The following is a 23,253-nucleotide window of genomic DNA, read 5'->3' on the forward strand; positions in this document are numbered from 1 at the left end:
GGAGAAGGGAGGGGGAGCGTGAGCGAGTGTGTGTGTGCTTACACAACAGGCTGTCTTCTGGGAGTATCCATGCACTCCCCTGCTGTGTATGTGTTCTCTCGTCCAGTCGTGAAGTTAGGTGTCCTTGAGACCCACCAGCAACTCCCTGTGTTGTCGCCCTCCCCATCCCCCCACACCGAAAGCGGTATTTCAGATGGCAGAGTCCAAAGCCACATGAATGGGAGGGAGAGGAGAGGGTGCCAGGATCAGGCCTCTGGTTCCCCCATTTAGTCCCAGGAAGGTTTCCCTCCCCAGTAAAAGGTGAAGCCAGGCCTGCTGTCCTGAGTGCCTTTGTCAGGCCTAGTGGCTCTGGAGATGTCTTCGCTGCTTCGCCTCTCTGCTGGTTAAAACAACAAAATCCTTTCCAGAGGCTGGGTTTGCCCTGCAGTAGCGTGTGCTAAGATTCTTGGCGGGCCTAGAGCCTGAGAGCAGGTCTCCCCCAGCCAGGGTGAGAGAGTGCTTGCTGGCCTGCTGGGCATCTGTTGTCCTTGGGGGGCAGGGAGAGCAAGCGATCAGCTCAGCTCAGCTCCTCAATTCCTTTGAGGAAACGCAGGGGGAGGCGGGAATGAGTCTTAATTTCAGTAGCTGAGGGGGACTTTATTGCTTTCGGGTCCACCTCCTGGTGTCTGGCTGCATCAACTCCAGGCCCCTGAAGAAAGGTGTTTATTTAGCGTCTGTTTTTTAAAAAATTCTTGTTCATTAAGGGTGTTGTTTAAAAAAAAAAAAACAACTAAAGAATAGGAGAGAGTCTTGGACAGTCTTTAATTCTTCTCCGTGCCTTTTCTAGAAATGGTAGCTTTTAGGAAAGAAACAAGGCACTGATCTCCCACCCAGCACCACCACCGGGTGGAATTCTAAGCAGGTCTGAGAAACTAGTTAATATTTTACTGGGGAGCAGAGCCAGAGATGGAGGGAGTAAGGGGATTGCCAGTGTGAGGCTGCGTGTGTGAAATCGCCGTTCCATCTGCCCTAGGGGACGCAAAGAAGCCGCTCTCTGTGGAAATAAATTGAAGCAGGAACCCTTACGAAGCCCAGGGGATTTGTCTGCCCACCAAACAGGGCCCAGCTTCCCCCCAGAACACACATACAGGGGCGATTGTGGCAGAAAGGGCCAACCTGTGGGTGTGTAGGCCTGACTATAATGGAGGTTCTTGTTTCCTGGCCCGGTTTGACATCTTTCTCTGTCCCTCTGGATTTAAATGGCTTCACAGACTGAGAGGCACTGCTTGTATGCCCTGGATTCAGAAGGTCCACGCCTCCTCGGGAAGCAGAGGCGAGACAGCAGTTAGCTAGCTCCCTCTCTCTTTCTGCATCTGCCCGGAGAGAGCTGCAGCTGGTATTTTTCCACAGGCCTTTTCTGCAATCTCAGGGCCTAGTTTTTCCCAGCAAGGCCCAGAGTCCGAGAGAGGGTTAACAGGCAGGAAGCTGAAGGCATCACAGACTAATACGGAAGTCAGATTTTTGTTTAACTGACAGGTTTAGCAGGCCTCATCGGTGGGGGAGGGAGCTGGGAAGGGAAGTCTTAGATGGAGGCATGTGGCCTGCTAGCAACGCATTTGGCTTTTCTTAGGGTAAGCCTGGAGAGGGTCCCCCCCCCCCCTTGCCATCTTGTCAGAGAGCTTTTTGGTTTTTCTTTGAGGACTGGCTGAGGGGGGTGGTGTGAGGTTATAGGTCTCCCAGCTTTGCAAATGGCTCTGTGGGCCTGCCCTTTCCAACAGGCACTTTGACCATGACTAGGCAAACTTGACCACTCCTCCCCACAGCAGCGGCGCCTCTCAGCTCTCAGGAACCTGGGCGCCCCTTGATGATTTGTTGGGGGCCTCCCTTGGGCTGCCTGTTCCCCCCCTCACCCCCTCAGAGGCCTGCGTCTGGCCTTGTCCCTATTGCTCCTGTCTCCCTGGGGTTCTCCACCCCTTAGCTCGACTTTCTCCTTTGAGACCCACTCAAGCTGGCTTGTTCTATAAAACGGCCTGCTTGCCTCCTTAGAAAAGGACTTCTGTGTGGGGGCAGGTGTGGATGAGTCGTCCAGCCCACCCCAAAAGGGCTCTTTCCAGTGGCATGCTGGCCTCAGGCTTGGCTGGAGCAGGTCAGGCTGGCTGCACGGGTTTGCCTGGACTGGGGAATCTAGCCAGGGGGTGGGAGAAGTGCTTGTGGAGGCCCCTTTCCCAAGTTTTTCTTCCTGCAAAAGGCCTAGCTTAGCCTGTCTTTTTCTATGCACAGGATGGCTCTTGCTCACCCGAGCCTCACAAAGATAATCGCTCAGGAAGTGTTTCAGCCAATCGGCGGCGGCTTTACACTCCGATTTGCCGGGCCAGCCAATCGGGGATGAGCTTTTATTAGGCGGCCAGATCATCAGCCGAAGTGCCAAACCCTTTTTCTGTGAGAACTAGGAGCCTGTCCTCCATGTTTTATAAGTATTGACATTACACAGTTAACAATGCATCCACAGAGGTAAGCTCGGCTTTTTAACCATCTTTTACCCCTCCCTCTGAGTCATCCGAGTCGTGGAGTAGCAGTGTGATTTCTCTGTAGCCTGGCTCTGCCACACTCACCCCCCCAGAGCACTTAGGTTAACTTGGGACTGTTTAGAGAGATTTTTTTTTTCCTTTTTGGGTCACATGGCTAAGTAGCCATTAGCCATAGCTTGATTTTACAGACTGGTGAGGGCCTGGAACACCTTTATTCTGACCAGGACAAAGAATTTCTGGAATAGTTTGAAGCTAGATCCTGGTATGCCAAAAGAGAAGCTATCATTCCCCCTTCTTTTATTTTATTTTATTTTCCCTTCCTTCCTCTCCCCCTCTCTCCCTCTCTCTCTGAGCAGTCCTCTCCCCTGCACTGTTGTCTGCTGTATGTCACATGCCTGCTGGGGGAAGAAAATGGAAGGTAAGCCAGAAGGTCTTCTCCCCAGCCCAGTTCAGGACTGCCTGTGGCAGATAATCAGGGCAAGCAAGCCTGCATCTCTAGAGAGGTTCTGGGAAAGGCTGGGCTAAGTTCTGACAAGAGAGGATGCGTGTTTGCAACAGAACCCAGGCCTGAGCAAAAACCCAGGGAGCCAAGCTGGCTCCTGGGCCTAGGTGGGTGGTGTTTTGTGGACTGTGTTCTCTTCCTCTCCAGAGCTTCGCACTTGCAACAACATTGTTCAGCCTTTCTCTCTCCCCCCTGACTTAGCTTGGTACAGAGTGTTCTTCAAGTCAGCCTACAGCCAGCAAATGGTTCTGAAAGTGTTTCCTAACCTCTGAGGGAGTTTTTAGAGTAGGCATAGTGCCTGGGGAGGTGGGGTGGGGTGGGAGTGGGGATGGGGGAGAGATTTTGAATAACATCCTGCAAAAGGGGGTGGGGGGGAAGATCTGTGAGGACTCTGACTCCTTTAGTTTTGTACTCTTGCATGATTTTCCATGGGCTAATGTTTCTTTTATCCTTGTCCCCCTGTCCCCCCTCCCTTTTAAAACATTATATCATCTTCTGTCCTCTGATCCAGTACAGAGGACGTGGATCATACCTGAGGCCCATGACAACTTCCCATATCTAGTTGCTGGGTTGTGTTGTTGTGGTGGCGGTGGTGGTGCGTGTTTTTAATAATACCATGTAACTGTTTTACAAAAAAAAAAAAAAAAAAAGAAAAATTTCCTTTTTGATCAAGTCCCAAATCTGCCAGCCTGCCCTCTCCTCCTAACTGGAGAAAAGTGAGACGGTTGCTTGAACGTGTGTTGGGTAAGTAAAGCAGTCCACCTCCTCTGCGAGCGTGTACCAAGAGTTTGGTGAACCTCTGGGGTCTGTGGTAAGGTGGGAGGGGAGTGGTGGTTTCTAGAGAGTGTCCTGAGTTGAGGTGATGGCTTGAATCCACTGTTGTTCCTTCTGATCTGCAGTTAGGATTAAAGACCTCACTTCCTGTTTACCCTCAGCTGGGGGGGGGAGTTACTGGGTTCGTTGTGACTTGCAGCTAGACCTTGAATTGTGTTTGGCTCTCCTGAACTCTTGGGTAGGTGATCTGTTTGTGAACTGTGAGCAAAAGCTGTTTGTTCTTAAGGGTTCCAGAGCCCTACACATGGGGCCTGGGCCTGCGTGTGCGACTTGTGTTTTCATGTGTGTAAGTTTTACGGGTGTTTGCATCTAGTCCAGAGGCCTATTCACTTCCAAACGAGGCTTGGTTTAGGACTCACTGGCTGCCAGATACAGCCTCCCCCCCTCCCAAAGTCTGGTCCACACCTCTCTGTGCATGCTGGCTTTGCGTTAGCTCCACTTTTGAGGCTGTAGCTAGAATTTTAAAACCCTAACCTTCAGGGCCCACCTGGAAGCTCACCACATGTATTTCCTGCTTTGAGACCCAGCCAGGCAGCATTGGAAGTGCTGCCTCTGTGCACAGTGACCATCCTAGGCCAAGCTTCACAGACTCTCACAGACTTTTCTTTTAGTGTTCCAGCTACTGAACCTTTGACACCAGTTGAAAAAGCTTCACTTAGTAAAGAGAGACGGACTAAATTATCAACTGGGCAGTCCGTGAGGCGGGCTGGTGTCTCCCAGTCGGACGCAGATGGGGTATGGTGTTCTTGAAACAGTGCCTCAGCCTCACATAAGTTCTGGTACTCTTTTCTTCTTAACTTATCTCCCGGCTGTAAATGGACGTTACGAACTCAGTTTCTTGAGGCCCTCTGCAGACCCAGTGGCTAATCACCAGCCTCCTGGTTTGCCTCTCTCTGCCTTTGCGTAACTTCTTGGGCTGAAAGGAGACTTGAGGGCAAAGTGTTTGTCCTTTAGAAGCTCGAATTAAAATGGCTCCTACTACAGGTTTGGGAAGGCAGGATCTGTTTGTGAGTGCGAACCCCAGCCAATTTCCCAGCCCTGGCTCAAGCTGACTGCTTTTCCTCGTGGCTACCACCAGGCCTGGGGTTGGTAAAAAGTTAATTGCTTTTGAAGTAGCATACTTTCCCAGTTACTAAAGGGAGAATTTAAAAAAAAAAAAAAAAAAAAAGAAAGAGTCTGCATTGCAGTTGGACCGGGTGGGATCTCAGTGCTGGCCCGCAGACTAGCCCAACGGGGTTCCCTCTTCTTCCTGTACTCTTAAACCAGTAGATTTAGGGGAAAGGTTAAAGATTGGCATTTGCAGTGGCCTGAGTGTAGGACTTCTGGAAATTTCTACCATTTGTTGTTGTTGTTGTTGTTCCTTTTAGGAAAAGCAGGTGGCCAAGCTGAGGAGTCGCCTGCATTCCACCCCTAGGACTCTCCCATCCCCCACCTTGCTTTCCCTCATCAAGGTGGAAGGTTCAACACTTTGTGCAAATTGCAGAGGCGAAAACAAACTGATGGGCTGTTTTCCTTTTTTCCTCCTGCTTCCTTGGTCCCCAAAGAGGATTCACAGCTGCAAAGGAACAGATACAGACACTGGTGCTTTTGATCTCTCTCTCCCCACCTCTCTCTCTCCCTGCTCCTCCTCTCCCTCTCTCTCCCCCCCCTCTCCTTCCTCTTTCTCTCCCTCCTCTTCCCTTCATCCCATTCTCCCTCCCCTTTTCCTCCATCCTTTCTCCCTCCCTCCTCCTCTCTCCTCTCTCTCTCTCTCTCTCTCTCTCTCTCTCTCTCTCTCTTCAGTGACTCCCTCCCTCTCATCTCCCAGCCTTCTCCCCACCCTCTCTCCCGTTTAAGACCTTCCAAGATGGGTACACCATTCTCCTTCGGGAGATGAAGTGGCTTTCATGTGGGGGAGGGGAGCATCTGCTTTTATTAGCTACAGAAAATGGCCAGTGCTCAGTCTTAACTAGGAATTAATTACATATAATCACTCAGTAAACTTTCTTCAGGGTTCTTTTTTTTTTTTTCCTTCTTCTTCTTCTTCTAATTGTAGAGGGAGAACGTTGCAGAAATGTTACAGCCAAGTCTAGTTACTTTTATAATCAACGACGCTCAAAGATTTGAGTCAGAAAGCCCGAGGTCCCTTGGATTATAAGTTAGGGATAAAACAATAGCCTTCCCTCTTTCTTCCAGAGAGGCAGTGCAGGTCTTAAGGAAAAGGTGTGTGTGTGTGTGTGTGTGTGTGTGTGTGTGTGTGTGTGTGTGTGTGTGTGTGTGGTGTGGTGTCATTTCAGAAGGCTGGTAACCCTGGAGGCAGGCTGTGTTTGGGAAGTCCAACCTAGTCAAATGTGTGATCTCTTTTGTTTCTGTTTGCTTTCTTTCCCCTTCTGGCTCCTCTGACCGAGGCACCCGTTTGCCAGCCCGTGGATCTCTTTGCCTCTGGTTGACCCTGAGAAGAAAGACACATTCAAGGGGCCCCTCTCCATGGCTCAGATGTAGAAGGCAGTGGTGGGTTTAGAAGTCTTCAAGGATGTTCTTCAAATGCAAAAACAACTCTGGAGTTACCCTTGGCCTCAGGTTGCTGGGCTCTGGCTGCCCTTCCCCCCCTTGGGTTCTGTTTTCCTTCCAGACAAACAGGGAGGCCCTGCCAGCTCTGCAGCCAGCATGCTGCCAGCCGGGCCCTTCCTACCCGGATCACCTACCTGCAGGCCGGCTCCCAGCCAGCGGCCCAGCCTTGCCCGGCTCAGCCTTGGGCATGGTGCCCTTCTTTCTCCCTAGGAGCTGAAAAGCTGTCACCTTGAAACTCCCTGAGCCCAGTGCTAGAGGAACCTTAGCTCTCAGACCTTAGCAGTCAGTGACGTTGGCCACCATGAGGGTATTATTAATAGTTTGGCCTGTGAAGGGGGCTTTACAAAATGCATTGTCACCTCCCGGGCTCTTTGGGGGGAGGTGGACGGAAACCTCATTTGTGAGAGTCTTCCGTGGACTTGGGTTAGTCCTCTGTAGGCTGAGGATCTGTCCTTGCTATGATTCCCCGGCCTCAGGAGTGGCTGCTGCATGCGGTGGTAGCAGGTTTTTAGGCTCACAGTCTGTCTACGTTTTCACCCTGGCCTCAGACAGAGGTGCAGCCCTGTAGCTTTGCGTCTTAGAGGCCCGCCGTTCTGGGAGATTTCTTTTTTACCTGGAGAAGTGATGTCAAGCAGTGCTGCTCTGGACTCAGAAGGGCACACGAGCTTCCTCCCGCCGCAGCCTGCTCTCTAGGACAGCTCTCTGCGCTGCAGAGACACCTGTCTGTCTTCACATTATGCCAGGGGGCCGCGTAATTCCTAACCTTCCACCCACCTCAGTGCAGGGTAAGGGGCCCAGCACAGTCTCCTAAGGAAGGCTGGACGCCTGAGAGAAATGGCTTTCCTTAGGAACCTGTGACTTCACTAAGTCTCCCTGCCACTGACTGCAGTTTGTGTTTTTTTTTTTTTTTTTTTTTTTTTTTTTTTTTTTTATTCTTCAAACGTTTGGATTGTTGGTGTCCTTTGGTGGAGCGTTTCCTAGTTCTGATGTTTATGAAGGCGGCTTTGGAACTAGCAGGGCTCCTTAAAACATGAGCCTCGGCTATTGAACAAACTGCTACCATTTTAGCTTCAATAGAGGAATGAGGCACGGTTGCCAGCCGCCATTTTAAGAATCCTGCATAAATAGCTTAGCTCCGATGACTGCCCGTTTTAGGTGAGTGATTGCAGAAGGCGCTTTGCTAACCGTCCCCCCCCTCCCCCAATTAAAGGAATTTATTTGCAGATTTAGAGGAGCATGCTTGGTTTGGTTTTGTTTTTGTTCTCTTCCCCCACCCCCACCCCCCCTTTACATCTTGATGCTGACGGTTGTGACTTGGGGGAAAGGATGCTCTCTATGCCTTGGGTATTAAGTATTTCTTACAGCCTGCACCCTTTTGGTCTTTTGAATGAACGTAAAACCTAGGAGACTTGGGACTTGGTGCATGGTTTCCTGAATTTGCTGTGTGATGTTCTTCCGACCAGGGCAGCAAGGTCTTGTGCATGCTGGTTCTGTGTTCTAGCTGGCTTACAGATTATTGTAAAAGTCAAGCAGGAAGGGCACTTGGGAAAAGAAAGATCTGCCTATTGTATATCCATCCACGCTCTCCCCTGACACCCCGTCAAATGCTTAGGCTTTTCTTTTCTCTCTGTCCTTCGGAAGTGTTGAGGGGGTGAGACACGGACCCTCCCTGAGTCCTCAGCTTTGATAGTCAGAAGGGTTGAGGTTTCCTGGAAGGGCAGAAGTGCATATGCAACTTTTAATTGCTTGCTTTTTTCTCTCCCCAGTGCGTGTCGGTTTAGAAGCCCAGATTTTCTTGCTCAGGGAATGAGTTATGTGGGAGTCTTCTTTTTGGGCAAGGGGACGAGATGGACTTGATTGCGTTTGCAGGTGCTGGTTCTTCTTTCTGGTGCCTGAAATGTAGCAGTCTGTGGATCCCCCAGCAAGTGCCTTGGGTAAATATGAGCCTAAGTCCTGATGGTCGTGCGTGTACAATGTATGCAACTAGTTGATATATATATATATATATTTTTTAACTCTTGGCTTATTTCACTCTGTTCTTTATGTGTTCATTCACCCTAGCAGACCTTTACAAAATAGAAATGTCAGCTTGGAAATAGGACTTGTTCCGTTATGGGTGGGAATGATCAGGTTTGTTGGATTCTGGTAGTGAGGGGGGTGCAGAGGGAGGGCTGTGTGGCAAACGGGGGAGGGGGGAGTTTGCATATGCTAAGACTTTTAATGTGTTAATGGCAAAAGTTCAAAGTATTTTCTTTTCCCAGCTGCAGTTTTCTTTCTAAAGATTGTCATTAGGCTGCCTGCCCCCTACTTCCACCCCACAATCTCCAAACAGCTCTTAAACTAAATTGCCCGAGATCTGGGGGAGGGAGCGGGGGGGGGGCGGGGGGGGGGAAGGTATTTAGGAAGATACAACTCTCTCTCATCAGCACCTTTGATAAGATTATTTATAGTTCTTCCTTTCCAGTAGCATACCCTGGCTTTAACCCTGAACAACAACAACAACAACAACAACAAAAACAAAAATAAAAGAAAAGGAAAGCCGAGATGGGTATGTGGGTAAAAAGGAAGTCCCTCAGATGTGGCTATTCGAAATGACTAGTTTTGGATTTTGGTCTTTGCTCTTTGTAAACGAAGTATTTCTCTCTCTTTTTTTTCCCCCCTCTCTCTTAAATTCAGATGCTGCAATCGTCAGTTCAGTCAAATACAGGTTGTGCACTTGTGCATGCGTGCGTGCGTGCCTATGTGTTGTGTGTGTGTGTAATGTGTGTGTGTGTGTGTGCGTGCGCGCGTGTGCATGTACTTGCACAGATGGGGGGTTGCCTTTGAAGGGGTGGCTCGCTGTTGTGAGCAAAAGATGGTTTTCCTCGGTGGTGCTGGAAGATTCTAGGCTCAAAATTGGTGGTGCCGTCGCCAAAGTCAGGTGACTGTGGTTATCACTTGTGGTGCTTGGGAAGATGAAACAGCTCAAACCCCCCCCCACACACACTTCTGTTTCAGAATTGATTATCTTAAACTCAGCAGCCACCCCGAAACTACTTTGCATTTTCCTAGCTACTCAGCTGCATTCCTGCCTGAAGTATTCAGCCCCCCTAGGCTCTTCTGAGCCACGTAATTGTTCTTCTCTTCTGCGCGGTCCTTCTCCTTGATCAATAACACACCTTTGGCTGTTTCCATCACAGCAGAAACCCTTCAAGTGGCTTTTCAGTCGTGTGTGAGTGTGTGTGTGAGTGTGTGTGTGTGTGTGTGTGTGTGAGCTCTGAGAGTCATAATTGTTTCTTTCCCCACTGGTCCTTTTCAGTTGGAGCACAGATTAACGCTTCACCCCATCACTCATTCAAAATATGGGTGGGATACATCTCTCAGGCCTCATGCTAGAGCGGGGAGCAGAATTCCAGTTGCTAGGGCTGTGCTTTTGAAGTTAACCATCTACCCCTTCTCTGGCTACAAGAACCATCCCTGCCCCCCAGCCCCCAGCAGCACTCGGACAGATGACCAGCTCGAGGTTCAGGCAGTATTTGTGTTGGAAGTGCTTTCTCCTGAAGCCGGAGTAGAAGGTGCATCTTCCCTGTCCTCTGGATCGTTCCGTGTCGGTGCCATGTACCTGGCGCTTGGGTCTGGCTTTTGAGAAGGATCACCTGTGACAGGGTGTCAGTATTTCTTTGGTGATTTGTGACATTGCTCCGTCCACAGATGCAGACTAAATGACATTGTTACCTAGGCCCCGCATCAGAATGCTAAGTGTGTTAATATTCAGATTCGAACCCAAACCACCCCCCTCTCTCTTCTCTCCTGGGACTAGTTAAAGTCAGAGGACTCTCTGGCTCCTGTCGTGTGCAATAATAACCTTTTCTCCTTCTGCCTCGTTCCTGGCTTGAATTTTGTCCTCCCCTACCACCTGGAGCTCTCCCCGACAGGACTCCCATCTTCCCCTGAGCCTTCAGGCTGGAGGTTGCCCTTTTCACACAGCACAGTGTTCTCAGCTGTTTGCCTGTCTTGCCTTCCAGCCTTCCCAATGGAAAATTCCAGCCACATCACTTGGTGACACATCCATTTTCTTCTTGCTTCTAGGTGCTGGGATGGTACCTAGAGCGACTGCTTAGCTTCTCAGCAAAGCGGTATCCTGGAACATTCTAGTCCCTGCCTGTAACGGCAGATCTGCGTTTCTTCTGCTTGGCTTGTGAAGTGTTGGGGTGACAGGGCCTCCTCGGTTGAACCTGTGTTCCAGCAGGGAGGCAGAGAAGGTTCTGGATGACAGACCTTCCTTGCTAAGGGGGCCTGCCTTTCTCCTTCCTTCTTAGCCCAGCTTTCTGCTCAGCCCCTGTCCTTTAAATAACCCTTCCTCATTCCAGTGTCTGCACTGGAGTGTAATTAGTCACAGTTCAGAAGGAAGCCATGCCTGGTGGGGTTGAGGCTGCCCAGAGACCCCAGGCTCCTGATTCTTGTGATAAAGGCAGCTAGAATCTGGTCATGTTTTTCTACTTCGTAATCTAACCGCTATGGTTTTTGTCCTGTTCCTGACTCATTGGGGAGCTGTTAGGTTCAGGACGGGGAGGCCCGGGAACTACTGGGTAGAATTCTAGGCACCCCTGTGAAAGGCTTCTCTAATCTACCTTCATGGCACCCTGGTGTTAGCAGTGAGAGACTTGCTAATTTTGAAGGCTGGGTTCTTTAGGATAGAAGCTGGTAGGTTGTACTTAGTTTCTAAGCTAAAAACATATCCCTCACCGTCTCTTAATGAAGTAGGTATGACAACTGAAATGGGGATCGGAGTTTTTGAAAACGTATTTTTAGTACTCTGGTATTTTAAAGAAGTCCTTTGGCGTCTTGACACTTGGTTGAAATCAGGTGTGCCCCCCCCTTCCCATAAGGACGGCCTCGAGAGAAGGCGGGTTCGCTCTCTGGCTCTTCTGCGGCTGCCCCCACAGAGACCATTTGCAGCCTACCTAAACATACATAATGTGTTCTATTTCAGCTTGGCTGAAGAGGAGATAAAAACGGAGCAGGAGGTGGTGGAGGGGATGGACATCTCTACTCGCTCCAAAGGTGAGTAAAAAAAAAAAAATCTCAGAGTATCCACTCCGACCTCCAGGAGAGGGGGATTTCTTTTGTTGTGGGCGAGAGGTGAGACACTCTCTCTGAGCGGCTGGCTGCGACCCTGTAGGGTCTTTTGATGGATGAACCTAATTTCTGGAGACATGGTTCAGCCCTCCTCCTTCCCTGCTGTGCCTGTGTAGGTGTGCCGACTTGCCCGGCATTGCCCTGTGGTAAATTTTGGGTGTGTGTCTGGGGCTGAGGGTGCCTGCCTGCCTGCCTCTCCCCAGAACGATCCTTACAGGAGTCTCAATGTGCTTTCTGCAGAAGCCACTGAGGTCTGCAGCTGTGGCGGGCTTCCTGATTGTAACAGCAGGCCTCTGGGCAATCTGTGGGAGGGGTGGGACCAGCTTCATTGGGAAATGGTGGTCTTGGTTGGCAATTACAAGGGAGTGAGGAGGCCAGTGCCTGCCTTGGGAGCAAACTGTGGTCTCTTCTCTGTTTATTCTGTTTGTGGGGAGCCCGCAGTGGCCTGGGCCTGCCTTCCTGCTCAGTGAGAGTTCGTGGGGCACCCCAAGGGGGGTATTTGCTTGTGCCTTGGGCGCTCTTAACAGCAGCCCTTTGGAGGACTGTCACGTATTTGCCACAATAGACTAACGGCTGTGCTGTGCTGGTCTGTGCTTTTGCTGCAGCTCCGGGCTGTGTCTGGGAGGTGGGAGGGGCTGCAGGAAGGGTTGTTACAGATCCTTCCAGGAGGCTCTCATCTGGCCAGGATGTCATAAAATAGGACTTCCTAGAGGCACCTGAAAGAAAAGAGAGCATCCTGGGGCTTGAAGGAAAAGAAGAAAAGACAGTCTATTATTTGGGTCAAGCTAGGGGTCAGGTGGTCACACAGAGCTGGCTGGGAGTTGGAAGGAGGAAGAGGAAGAGGAAGAGGAGGAGGAAGAGGAAGAGAAGGAAGAAGAGGAGGAGGAGGCAAGGCTCACTGTCCTGCCCCCTGCCTTAGCTGTCCCAGCATGTACAGGTCATGTTAGTATCATTGTTCCAAGAGGCCAGGAACCCGGAGAGCTGGAGCAGGGCGTGGCCTTCCAGAGCCTTGGCTGACAGTTGATCAGGAATGAGGGAGCCCCTTGAAGCGGAAGAGACTTGTCCTGGTGACACCGGCCAGAGTAGAGAGGTTGAGGGAGAGTCTATAAAGAGGGGCTGGGCGGTGTTAGGTCTTCATCTTTGTCTTCTGTCTACTTCCCTTTCCTTTTCCCTTTGGAGACCGGGTCTCACGACACAACTCTGGCTGGCTTAGAACTTACTCTGTAGATAGGTCCTGTTGGTTTTGAACTCGCAGAAATCCACCTGCCTCTGGGTCCGGAGTGCTGGGGTTAAAGGTGTACACCACCACTCTGTGCCTGACTCACTTTATTATTTGTAAACTCGGGTGTGGAATTTCTTGCTATCTCAGGTTCCTCCTCCCACCTAAGGCTGTCTGGGACAGAGATGCTGGTGTGCCTGAAGGCCCGTGGGACAACAGGAGCCTTCTAGTGTTGGGCTAATCCCCGTCTGAAGTGGGAGGTAATCCCACCCTGCAAGCGAAGACACTAAGTCTCCCATAGGTGATGAATGGGGAGAGGAGGCCGCGTCAAGACTGGACTCTCCTCGGCAGGACAGGGTAAAATCTCCCAGAAAGACCACAGTCATGGGCCACCAATTTGAGAAAGTCCCCAGGGACCTGCTTGTCTCACCCACCGTGGAGAGACCTTTTCTGTCATTATATACCAAGAAGTGCCTAGAAGTTCATAAGCCAATGCTGTTTCCCATCTGCTCACCAGCTCTGGGTGACTTTCTCAGGGCACTGAGGACCGTTCTGTAGGGTTGAGGGGATGGCTCCAGGTGGTAAAGGACTTACGTAAAAATCCTGTCATGAGTCCCTGGTCTCAATGTGAGACCTTCTCTGGGAAAATACAGTGGGTGGACGGACAGACAGCACCTGAGGAATAAGGCCTGAGGTTGACATCGCGCCTCCACACGTGTGCGTGCACACGTACATAGGGCACCAGCCTCCACTCACGTTTATCTTCCTAAACTTCTAGTTCCCCCCACCCACCTCCTGACATCTTCTGCTTGTCTGCTGTCCCCTGGGACCTGCTTCTCCATTGCCCTGTGACACTCGTTCACCTGTACCAACTCTTCCCAGCTTCTCCCTGTGTCCTTCTGTTTGTCCTTGGGAGTTTGTGCCTCTGTCTTTCTGGAACACGCTGCCCTGGCTTCTGGCGGCTCTCTCCGGATCACGCAGACTCAACACAGATGTTGCTAGAAAGGCTTTTGGTGGCCGCTGGTTCTGAGGGAGCCGTTCTCCCCTATCGAGTTCTGTTTTCAAAGTAAGCTCATTTTTAAGAGTTTTAGATTTCAAGAATACTTACACAGCCCTGCCTCACCCCACCCCACTCCACCCTTCCCCACCGTTTTCCTGTCAAAGGCCCCCTTTCTCTTCCAGGACGCTGGTGTGACATTGCATGACACTGTCTCCTTAGTTTCTCAGACCTTTTGTTTTTATTGACATTTTTCAAATTGTACTCGAGCGTGTGTGTGTGTGTGTGTGTGTGTGTGTGTGTGTGTGTGTGTGTGTGTGTGTGAACAGAGGCTCATGGTAGCTCATGCTGTCCTCAGACTTGCTGTGTAGTCCAGGGTGATCTGCCTGAGCGCTGGGCTTACAGGCCTGTGCCACCATGCGAGGGTTATGTGATGCTCTGGGTGATACCTGCCACTTGTTAATGCTAGGCAGTGAGTGGTCCCCACAGTACATTCTCCTAAAGGAAGTCACTGAGCCACATGCCAGGAGCAGGGCATCGTGCCCCTCCTCCTCGAGGGTAGAGTGACTGCTTTAAATTCTGTACAGTGGAGATGATGTTGTTCCCCCTATGTCTTTCTGTCCTCTCCTAAAGGTTTATTTATTTATTTCTTTAATTTTCTGGGCATGGTGTTTTGCCTGCATGTGTGCCTGTGTACCTTGTGCATGTCTGGTACCCACAGAGACGAGAAGAGAGTGTTGGGGATACTCTGCAACTGGGGTTACTGGGGTTATGTGTCATGTGAGTGCTGGGAATTGAACCCAGGTCCTCTGGAAGAACCAGTGCTCTTAACTGCTGAGCCGCCTTCTCAGAAGTGTGCTTCACTGTTCCTCTGTAGCATTGTGGACCCAAGGATCATTTCCTGTGCCCTTGGGGTTTATCCCTTGCTACTTATTACCGATTGCTTCTCGGGGCTGCTAGGAGGGCTCTGTTGGCTCTGGGCATCCCTGGGCCAACTTGTCTTCGTGGTCTGTCTGTTTATGACTGTTTATGATCTGGCTTCGTCGTCATCATCGTCGTCCGTGTGTTCAGCTTCAGGCCCTTTTTGGGACAGTGGTATTAGAAACAGAGATGCAGGTTTGCTGGTTATGCGTGTCGATGCTGGGCTGTCTGCTTCTAGGTCTTCGAAGTTATTCACAGAGATGTGTGTACCCACAGTTACTGCTCTTATCTGTGTGGGTTCTTTTCTCTTCTTTTCTTTTTTGTTTGCACATGCCTTTCTGTGTCCGTGGTGGCTAGCCATGAGTTCGTGTGCTTGTCTCCAAAATATATATATTTATTTTGCAATTTTGTGTGCATACGTAGCACACGCACATGCACGGGCATGGCTATGCACAGGTAGAGGTCAGAAAGACAGCTTGCTGGAGTTGGTTCTCTATACCATGAGGTACCCTGGGATCAAACTCAGATCAGTCAGTTTTGGCAGCAAGCCCCTTTACCCACTGAGCCAGTTCGGCAGCCCTTAGCGCCTTCCCATCAGTATGCGGGCCACTTGCCTCCCTCAGCTAGTCCATCCCAGCGCTGGGGAAGCTGGCTCCTCAGGCTTGCCTTTTGTGAACGGCTTTGGAGTAGTTTTAGTCTGATCCACAGTGGACAGTGAAGACTGCTAACTCAAGTGTCCGCTCAGTAGACCACGACCCACTCAAGATAATGGACAGAGTGGAGGGACAGCTCAGTGGTCAGGATATGAGGTTGCTGCTCTTTCAGAGATGCTGAGTTTGGTTCCAGTACCCATGGCTCACAACTGCCTATGACTTCTGGAAATCGAAGCCCTTTCTGGAGGGGCATACACGTGTGTCGTACACATGCTCAGATACATACACACATACGCATAGATTAAAGGGAAAAGATAATTGTCTCCGGCTCGCTAGGGTTCTGTCATTCCAGAGACTGTGTGGAGACAGCATTGCTACCCTGTGCTCTTCCGCTTGGTGCTCTTCAAGGGCACATGGTTTTCTCTGGAAGGACCTTGACCTCCAAGTGTGCCACACCCCCATCTAAGAGCAAGGTAATGTGGCCTTGTGTGTGTGTGTGTGTGCATGTGTGTGTGTGCATGTGTGTTGCGTGTACTCATGCATTTGTGTTTGACTAAGTGTGGCTCGTTGAGGTAACTTTGGAGATCTTTCTCTTGCTCTGCACCTCAGTATTTGAGACATGAGATGACTGAACCTGGAGGTGGCCATTTTGGCTAGACTGTCTGACCATCAAGTCCCTGGTTAGTGTCTGTCTGTCTTCACTGTCCCCCATGATCTGGGGTTATACACCCATCTTCCTGGGTCTGGCTTCTTTATACATGGTGCTTTTTACGGGTTGTCTAGCTTTTGTTGTGAGCACTTTATCCTCTGACCTCTGAACTTTTTTTTTTTTTTGAGTGGGATCCCAGGTTGCCTTCCAACTTGTTACGCAGGTGAAGTTGTGTCCCTGAACCTCTGACCCTGCTGCCTCTACCTCCCAAGTACCTCCCAAGTGTTGGGATCTGGGATCGCAAGGTTCTTGCCCTGGCGCCATGCCTTAGAGATGTGGAGCAAGCCCTCTCCACAGCTGCCAACCGCAGAGAGTTTTTAAACCAGGCCAGAGAGCCAGACTCCTTGGTCCCTGCTTGTCCCTGGCCAGAGCTGAGTTATAGTTTATGGCTTCGTTTTCCCTAAATAGGACGGGAAAGTTCAGGTGAGTTTTGCTCACATAGTAGGGTGCTCGCTCAGAATGGTGTGTGAACATGAGAGCGCCCCCAGATGGCATCCAGGACCAGATAGAGAACAGGGAGTCCTTCCTGGCTGTGTTTGCTGTTTGCTCTTGCCCCAAGAAGAGGTTGTGGGGGTCGCTGTGTACACTGTCCAGCCTGCTTGGTATGCTGTGTAGGGTTGCCCAGGGTTACGTGGGAACCAGGAAATATCTGTCTGTGAGTGCATTCGTCGTCCATACTCGGGAGTGTTCCTCCATTACAGTGGCTCAGCCTGCTGACCCGCTGGCCTCTGCACCGTTCAGAGTGCTTGGAGGTCTCGGCGTTGCTCAGAATCTGAGGGGAGAGGCCCTCTTGTTTCTAAGGGACTTTCTGCCAGTCCTTTGGTGGCCCTCCTTGTGGAGAGGGGTCTGCTCCGGCTGCTGCTTTTTTTTTTAAGAGCCTCTTTCTCTTAAAATATTTATTTATTTTAAATGATATGCCTGCCGGTTATGAGCCAGTGAATGTGGGTGCTGGGGAGGCCAGGCGGGGGTTTCAGATCCCTGGAGTCGGGGGTGGGGCGGTTGTGAATTGTGGGTGTTGCAAATGGAGCTTGGGTTCTCAGCAAGGGCCGTATGTGCTCTTAACTGCTGAGCCATTTCATAATTAATTACTATTGTTATTATTTTGAGGCAGGGTCTCTGGAGAGCAGAACTTGGCCTTGAATTTACCCCCAAGTGCTGGTATTAAAGGCGTGTGCTCCCGTACCAGGCCTCAATTTGCCTTTATGTGACCGTTTCCCATAACTGAAGCTAACCTTGACATTAGTATGTAGTGAAGGGTGGCCTTGAACTCTGGATGTTCCTGCTTTCTGTTCCCAAGGGCTGGGATCCCAATGCCTCTGCCTTGGTATCAGAACACTCCCCTGACTCAGTCACCTGAGTGTCATTCAGGTTTTACACCCTGACCTTTGACCTGGGGCACCGAGGTTCATAGAGTTGAAGTCTGTCTGTGGCCAAGCTGTGACATTTGTGATATGTTGGGGACAAGGCCTATACTTCTTTCAGCCCCATTTACCTCAGAGGTCCCCAGTGTGGTGATCCAGGCTGTGAACACTAATTGTCCCTTTAGGCCACTTTTCTTGTGGTTCTCCATGTTCAATATTGCTGTCCCCAAAAGATAAGTAATTAATTAACTTGAGGAGAGAGGAAGAGAGAGGCACACGTGTGCCACCCCCTGCACCACCACCGCTGAGTGGGCGTCCTGTGTGGGTTCTCTCTTTCTGTTACGAGCAGCAGAAGTCTCTGCCAGGGCTGTTTGAGCAGGAACAGAAGGGGACTGGCCGGGTCTCGGCAGGAAGGCTGTTGGTTGGGTGTGGATAGCTCACCAGCCTTCTCTGAACAATAGGGTGCAGGCCGTGTGTCACGTGGCTGCCCTTTGGCTGCTGTCTAGACACTTGGACCTACCCTGGCCGTCTCCACAAGTAAGGGAAAATTCCCCCGGAGATGAGGTGGGCCATCTGGAAAAACTCAGGACTTTATTCAGGGCTTGGTGCTGCGTGGCGTCCAGCTGGCTCTGGGAACTCAGAGACTCTGATAGGAATCGGTAGGGAGGTGATTGATTTAACCTAGGGTGTCGTGCTTTCTAGGCAAGGGTTTGGCCTCTCAGCCACCTCTCTAGCCCCCAGCTGAAATTCTGTTTTATTGCATTGGTTTTGGTGTATGTGTGTGGATGTCTTTGTGCCCCAGTGTATGTACAGAGAAGCCAGAGGAGACCTTTGTGAGACCTGCTTCTTCAACTACATAGGCCCCAAAGACAGAACTCGGGTCCTCAGGCTCGGCACCAAGCCCCTTTATCTCCTGAGCTATTTCCACAGCCCAAGAACTCAGTGTGTAGCACAGGCTTCCCCCAGACCTGCCTCAGATCCCCAACTGTTAAAGTTTTGTTTTCTTTCTTTGAGCTGAGATGTTTTCATGTTGCCCAGGCTGGTCTTGAACTTACAGCTTAAAGGGAGTAGCTAGGGCAGCGGGCCAGGCATGTGTCAACATACTTAGTTTGCAATGTCATATTTTTGTTCGGAGATAGGCTCCTTCTGTGCAGCCCTTCTGGGTGTGGAGCTCAATATGTAGAGCAGGCTAATCAGTGTTCCTCCTGACTCAGCCTCTGGAGGGGTGGGATTGAAGGCCAACACCACCAACCCTGGTATGTTTATTTGTGTGTGTGTGTGTGTGTGTGTGTGCCTGTGTGTGTGTCTGTGTCTGTGTCAGTGCGTGTGTGTGTGTGTGTGTGTGCCTGTGTGTGTCTGTGTCTGTGTGTGTTTGTGTGTGTCTGTGTGGGCCTGTGTGTGCATATGTATGTGTGTGTCTGTGTGTGTCTGTGTGTCTGTCTCTGTGTGTGGTGTGTATGTGTCTGTATGTGTGTGTCTGTGTCTGTGTGTACCTGTGTGTGTATGTGTCTGTGTGTTTGTGTGTGTGCGTCTGTGTTGTGTGTGCCTGAGTGTGTGTGTGTGTGTTGTGTGTGTGTTGTGTGTGTGTGTGTGTGTAGGTCAGAGGACAGCTTTTGGTAGTTGCTTTTTCACCTTCCACTCTGTGGGTCTCAGTACTCGGGTACTCAGGTTGAGTGGCGGGCGAAGGCTCCCACAGAGCCCTCTTACCAGACCTTGCTCAGAATTCTCAAATCTGATCCCGGCACCTCGTCCGCAGGGTTTTCAGGTTCTCTGAATTTCAATCAGCGGCTCTCTTCCTATGTAATCACTTATTATGAATGGGGTAGTTCCCGAGTCTATTGCCTCTTACCTCCTTTATATCATCCTTGGCATTTTCCAGAGTGCTCACTTCTCAGGAGACAAAGCCTTCAGGCTTTCAAGATGCCAGGGTGACATTTGTTGCCGAGGGTGACAATTTGCTGTAAGCCATTCGGGCGTAAATCACAAGCACCATCTACTAGGAGTGCTGGCACGGGGAACGGCTCCTGAGGTCTCACCAGGTGCCATGCAGTATTTCCTTCTTACCTCAATGATTCTTAGCTCACTGCTATGACACGTGTTTTCCCATTTCACAGTCTAGGAAACTGAGGCTCGTGAAGATGAATGACGGGACCAAGTAGGGCTCAGGGGCCAGGTTTTGTCTTTTGCTTCAAACATTGGAGTCACATCCCTTCAGGGTCAGCAGGGATACCCACAGTGGCTGGCAGCATGGGGAAAATTGGGGGCTTTGATAATTGGGGGGGCGTCTACCTCACTGCTCAGCGCCAGGGATCGGACTCACTGTCTGCTTGCTGGGAAAATCTGCTATTTTCTTGTCACAGTAGCTCATTTAGATGCAGAGAGGTTTCTCAGTGTAGACCAGTTTCCCAAAGACGGTGCACGAACCCAGAAAAGTCACATCAAGGGGACAGAAATGGCCCAGGGCTGTCATTTTGCATTCTCTGTGCAAGACTGGTCACAGCACACTTCCTTGCAGGAGTTTGGCCATAACTGTGTGAGTCAGACAAGGCCCTGTCTCAGAGGCCAGAAACCTGGAGTCTGCAGCAGCCTGGTTCACTCCCTGGCTGGAGGCTCCCCGTTCAGGCTGCTTACACGTTGATCCTGCTGCGTGTACATTTTGTGGGCAGAGTGGTGGGGTGCAGCTGTGTGGAGTCTGCCTTGTGTCACCAGCGCGAGGGAACGGTCCCCTCGGAAACCAGGCGCAGATGTAGCGGAAGCCCAACATATTAAAATCCCAAACACTGTCATTCTTTGTGGGACTCGCCTGCGGATGGCTGTGTTTATAGAGTCAGGATGCTAGAGAATCACAGGTATAGCAATTTTGCTAAGGAGTCCCAGACCTTGATTAACACAGGACCCTTTATCTTTCTCTGTTGTATGTAAATGAAGACTTTCACAGAGAGATCATGTGAGCAGGGCTGGGAGGTAAGAAGAGTCAGTCCTTCTGTCCATTTCAGGGGACCTCTAAGAAAACAACCGCCAGTGCCTTTAAGCCACAGCTGCAGAGATGCCCGCCGTGAAGTTTTATTTCGAGAAATGTTAATAGTTTAAACTGTCCTCGCTCTGACGGCTCAGATCCCAGGAAATGGCAGCCCTGCGGTGTGTAGTGGCAAGACTGTGTGAGAGAGCTCCCCTCCCTAGATCAGGTCTAAATTATCCCAAAATGCTGAAGCCCTCTCTCTCTGATCGTGGCTTTCTGACTAGAAATTGGCTGCCTCCTCTTGGCAAGTGTGGCCCTGCTGTGTCCTTGTCTCAGGAACATAGAGATTACAACCTGCTTTTCACAGGGGCGTTGCTGATCCCAATTCACATCCTCGTCGTTGTTTAGCAAGGCTTTTACTGACTAAAGTCTCCAGGCTCCGTGCAGTTGATCTCTCTGGTTGACTGGGGGGTGGGGGGAACTTTACCTGCCCCATTTTTTAAGCCCCACTCGTAGTAATATAATATGCAGTTTCTTTATTAATTTAGAAGACTGTCGCCCCAATGTGTTTCCACCCTAAAAAGAGCTTTCTGTTTCTTCCTCCAAAGGTCTTTCGAACAAATGTACCAGGTGGAGGGCCCGCCTCAACATCTGGGCCTCTCTTACCGACCAGACATTCAAGTAATACTTATAAACGTTTGAATTTCTCTCATCGCAAAGCTTTGAAACCAGGACTCTTCTGGATTTCAGGTTTTCAATAATTGGGATGTGTGCATAGTGATGGATTGTGGGGATGACCTCAAGTGCCGTGTTCCCATATCCCTTGTGGGACACAAATGTCCTCAGATGGTGTTGTCAGTTCTGAGGCCTTCTGTACAGGCAGCCCCCCTGGGGTGGCACTCCGCCCAGGCCTCCTACTTCTGCTGCCTGGATGCTGCTGGGGTTACAGATGTAAGCCACCATGCCCGGCAGATGGCTCCTGTTTGGATGGCCCACGAGCCAGGACTTGATAACGGGTGTGGAATTTTCCACTTAGGATCAGCACTCAAAGATGTTCAGGTTTCGGATCAGGTGTTTGGATCAGGGTTCCCCGTCTGCCCTCGTTTTGCTGCGGGCGTAGTAGATTTCTTCTCTTTAATTTTTTTCCCCCTTAATTACAGTTTACGTGTTTGTAGCGTTTGGGATTTGGGGGGGTGAGTCTCGCTGTGTGGCTCAGGTTGGACTCTCAAGGTTTGTGGGGTCTGTAGCCTAAACATTAGAGTGCCAGGCAAGCTTTGGACTTGGGATCCTACCGTCTTAGTCTCCCGAGTACCTGTGATTACAGGCTTGTGCTATGAGGCTGGGCAAGAGAGAGCCTGAGGTATTTGGGGGTGGTGGGGTGTGGTACTGAGGCCTTCTGCGTGTTAGGCAAATACTGTCACCGAGCTCATTCCCGGCCCATCGTGGGCTCATCTGATCCTCTTGCCCCAGCCTCCTGAACAGCTGAAACTGTAGGCCAAACCCATTGTACCAGAGCTTCTACTGTCTGTGAATGTCTTACTTAGTTCATCTCTGTTGAAAGGCACAGTCATACCTGCTTATGACGCTTCCTGGAGAGCATTCCTGTGAGGGGGGGGCGGAGGGGAGGAGAGAGACAGACAGACAGACGGAGACAAAGACAGAGACAGACACCAAGAGAGCCAGAGACATACTTAGAGATAGACAGAGAGAGGTGGAGACAAAGACAGACAGATACCAAGAGGGAGACAGAGACAAAGACACACACACACACACACACACACACACACACACACACACACACACACACACACACACACACTGTCCATGTGTGTCTGTTTCTTCTTTCTGGGTGCAGACCTGAGGGTAAAACCGTGGGCTATGGGCTGGGAACTGTCTAACCCGTGGTCTCGTGTGTACTGGCAAACACTCTCCTCCCACTCCCTCCCTGGTTATTATCGATGGGCGCATTTCTGCAACCCTCATCGCTGGCCGCGGCCTGCTGGGCTCAGTGCTTTCTTACTCTCTTCTCTCTCTGCCTCATTCACAACTGACCTTTCAAATTACCACGAGAGCCATTTCTGGCTTGCAGGGCTTTTGCCGTGTATATCAATCACCCTCTCTCGCCTCCACGTTCTGTTTTTTTTTTTAAGAGTTACATTTGTTTGTTTGTTTTGTGTGTGCACACATGGGAAAGTCAGGCAGCTAGGCAGCCGGCCGGCTTGTGGGAGCTGGTAGCTCCTGCCTTCCACCATATGGGCCACGGATTAAACTCGGGTTGATGAGGCTTGGTGACGTGTGCCTTACCTGCTGAGCCGTCCTAGTGCCCCCATCCCCACCGCCCTCTCCCCACCCCTGCTCCCCCCTCCCCTCCAGGTCTAAGGCCTCAGTTGGGACTCAGCCATGCCTTTTGTTGCTCTCTCCTTGCACGGAAGGCAGAATGAGCCAGACTTTGTCTGATGGTCTGAACTTCCGCCCTAGATCTGAGGCAAAGGCCAAGCCGCCCCTTGGCTGGGGGGAAACAGCGTCTTCTCTAGCAAAATCTAGCGCCTGGGAGTAATTACTAGGCTCCCGTAATCTGTCCCTGAAACGGTCGGCCTCTCTGCTCCTCCATAGTTCTGGTGCTCTCTGACACGGCCCCTTTTCCTTCCCAGTGATCACCAATCTCTGTCAAGTAACTCTCTTCCCTTAAGATGGACTCTGGAGCAGGGATTAAAGGCCTTTTCCTGTGTACTAACCCCCCCACCCCCCACCCCCAGTTTAAATCGCAGTGTTCCTCCTCGCTGGCTGACTGCAGGTCCTGTTACCTGCTCCTGTCACCGCCTTTGTGACTCTCCCATGCTGTTCTCTGAGGACCCCTCCTTCCTTCGATTGTATCTCCAGGCATGTCCTGTCTGTCCCTGTGTTGTGTTGTGTGTGTGTGTGT

General features: G+C 50.8%; 1 protein-coding gene across 15 annotated transcripts in view; it reads left to right on the top strand.

The window, feature by feature from the left end:
- Positions 1–1,533: 1,533 nt before the first annotated feature.
- The window catches only part of Zmynd8 (zinc finger MYND-type containing 8), a 103,259-nt gene continuing 81,539 nt past the window's right edge, over positions 1,534–23,253 (top strand). For 5 of the 15 annotated variants that reach the window (XM_032904799.1, XM_032904783.1, XM_032904786.1 and 2 more), the window contains exons 1-3: positions 1,534–1,610; positions 2,260–2,490; positions 11,366–11,436. In XM_032904799.1, the coding sequence (XP_032760690.1) occupies positions 2,477–2,490; positions 11,366–11,436 (85 nt within the window). In that variant the 5' untranslated portion in view covers positions 1,534–1,610; positions 2,260–2,476. Of the gene's footprint in view, positions 1,611–2,259; positions 2,491–2,562; positions 2,770–2,901; positions 2,926–2,952; positions 3,754–7,357; positions 7,549–7,607; positions 8,328–11,365; positions 11,437–23,253 lie in introns of those variants that run through there. The other 10 variants (XM_032904791.1, XM_032904793.1, XM_032904782.1 and 7 more) reach the window with 6 other exon arrangements.

Source organism: Rattus rattus, chromosome 5 (assembly GCF_011064425.1).
Source record: "Rattus rattus isolate New Zealand chromosome 5, Rrattus_CSIRO_v1, whole genome shotgun sequence".
Taxonomy (NCBI): Eukaryota; Metazoa; Chordata; class Mammalia; order Rodentia; family Muridae; genus Rattus; species Rattus rattus.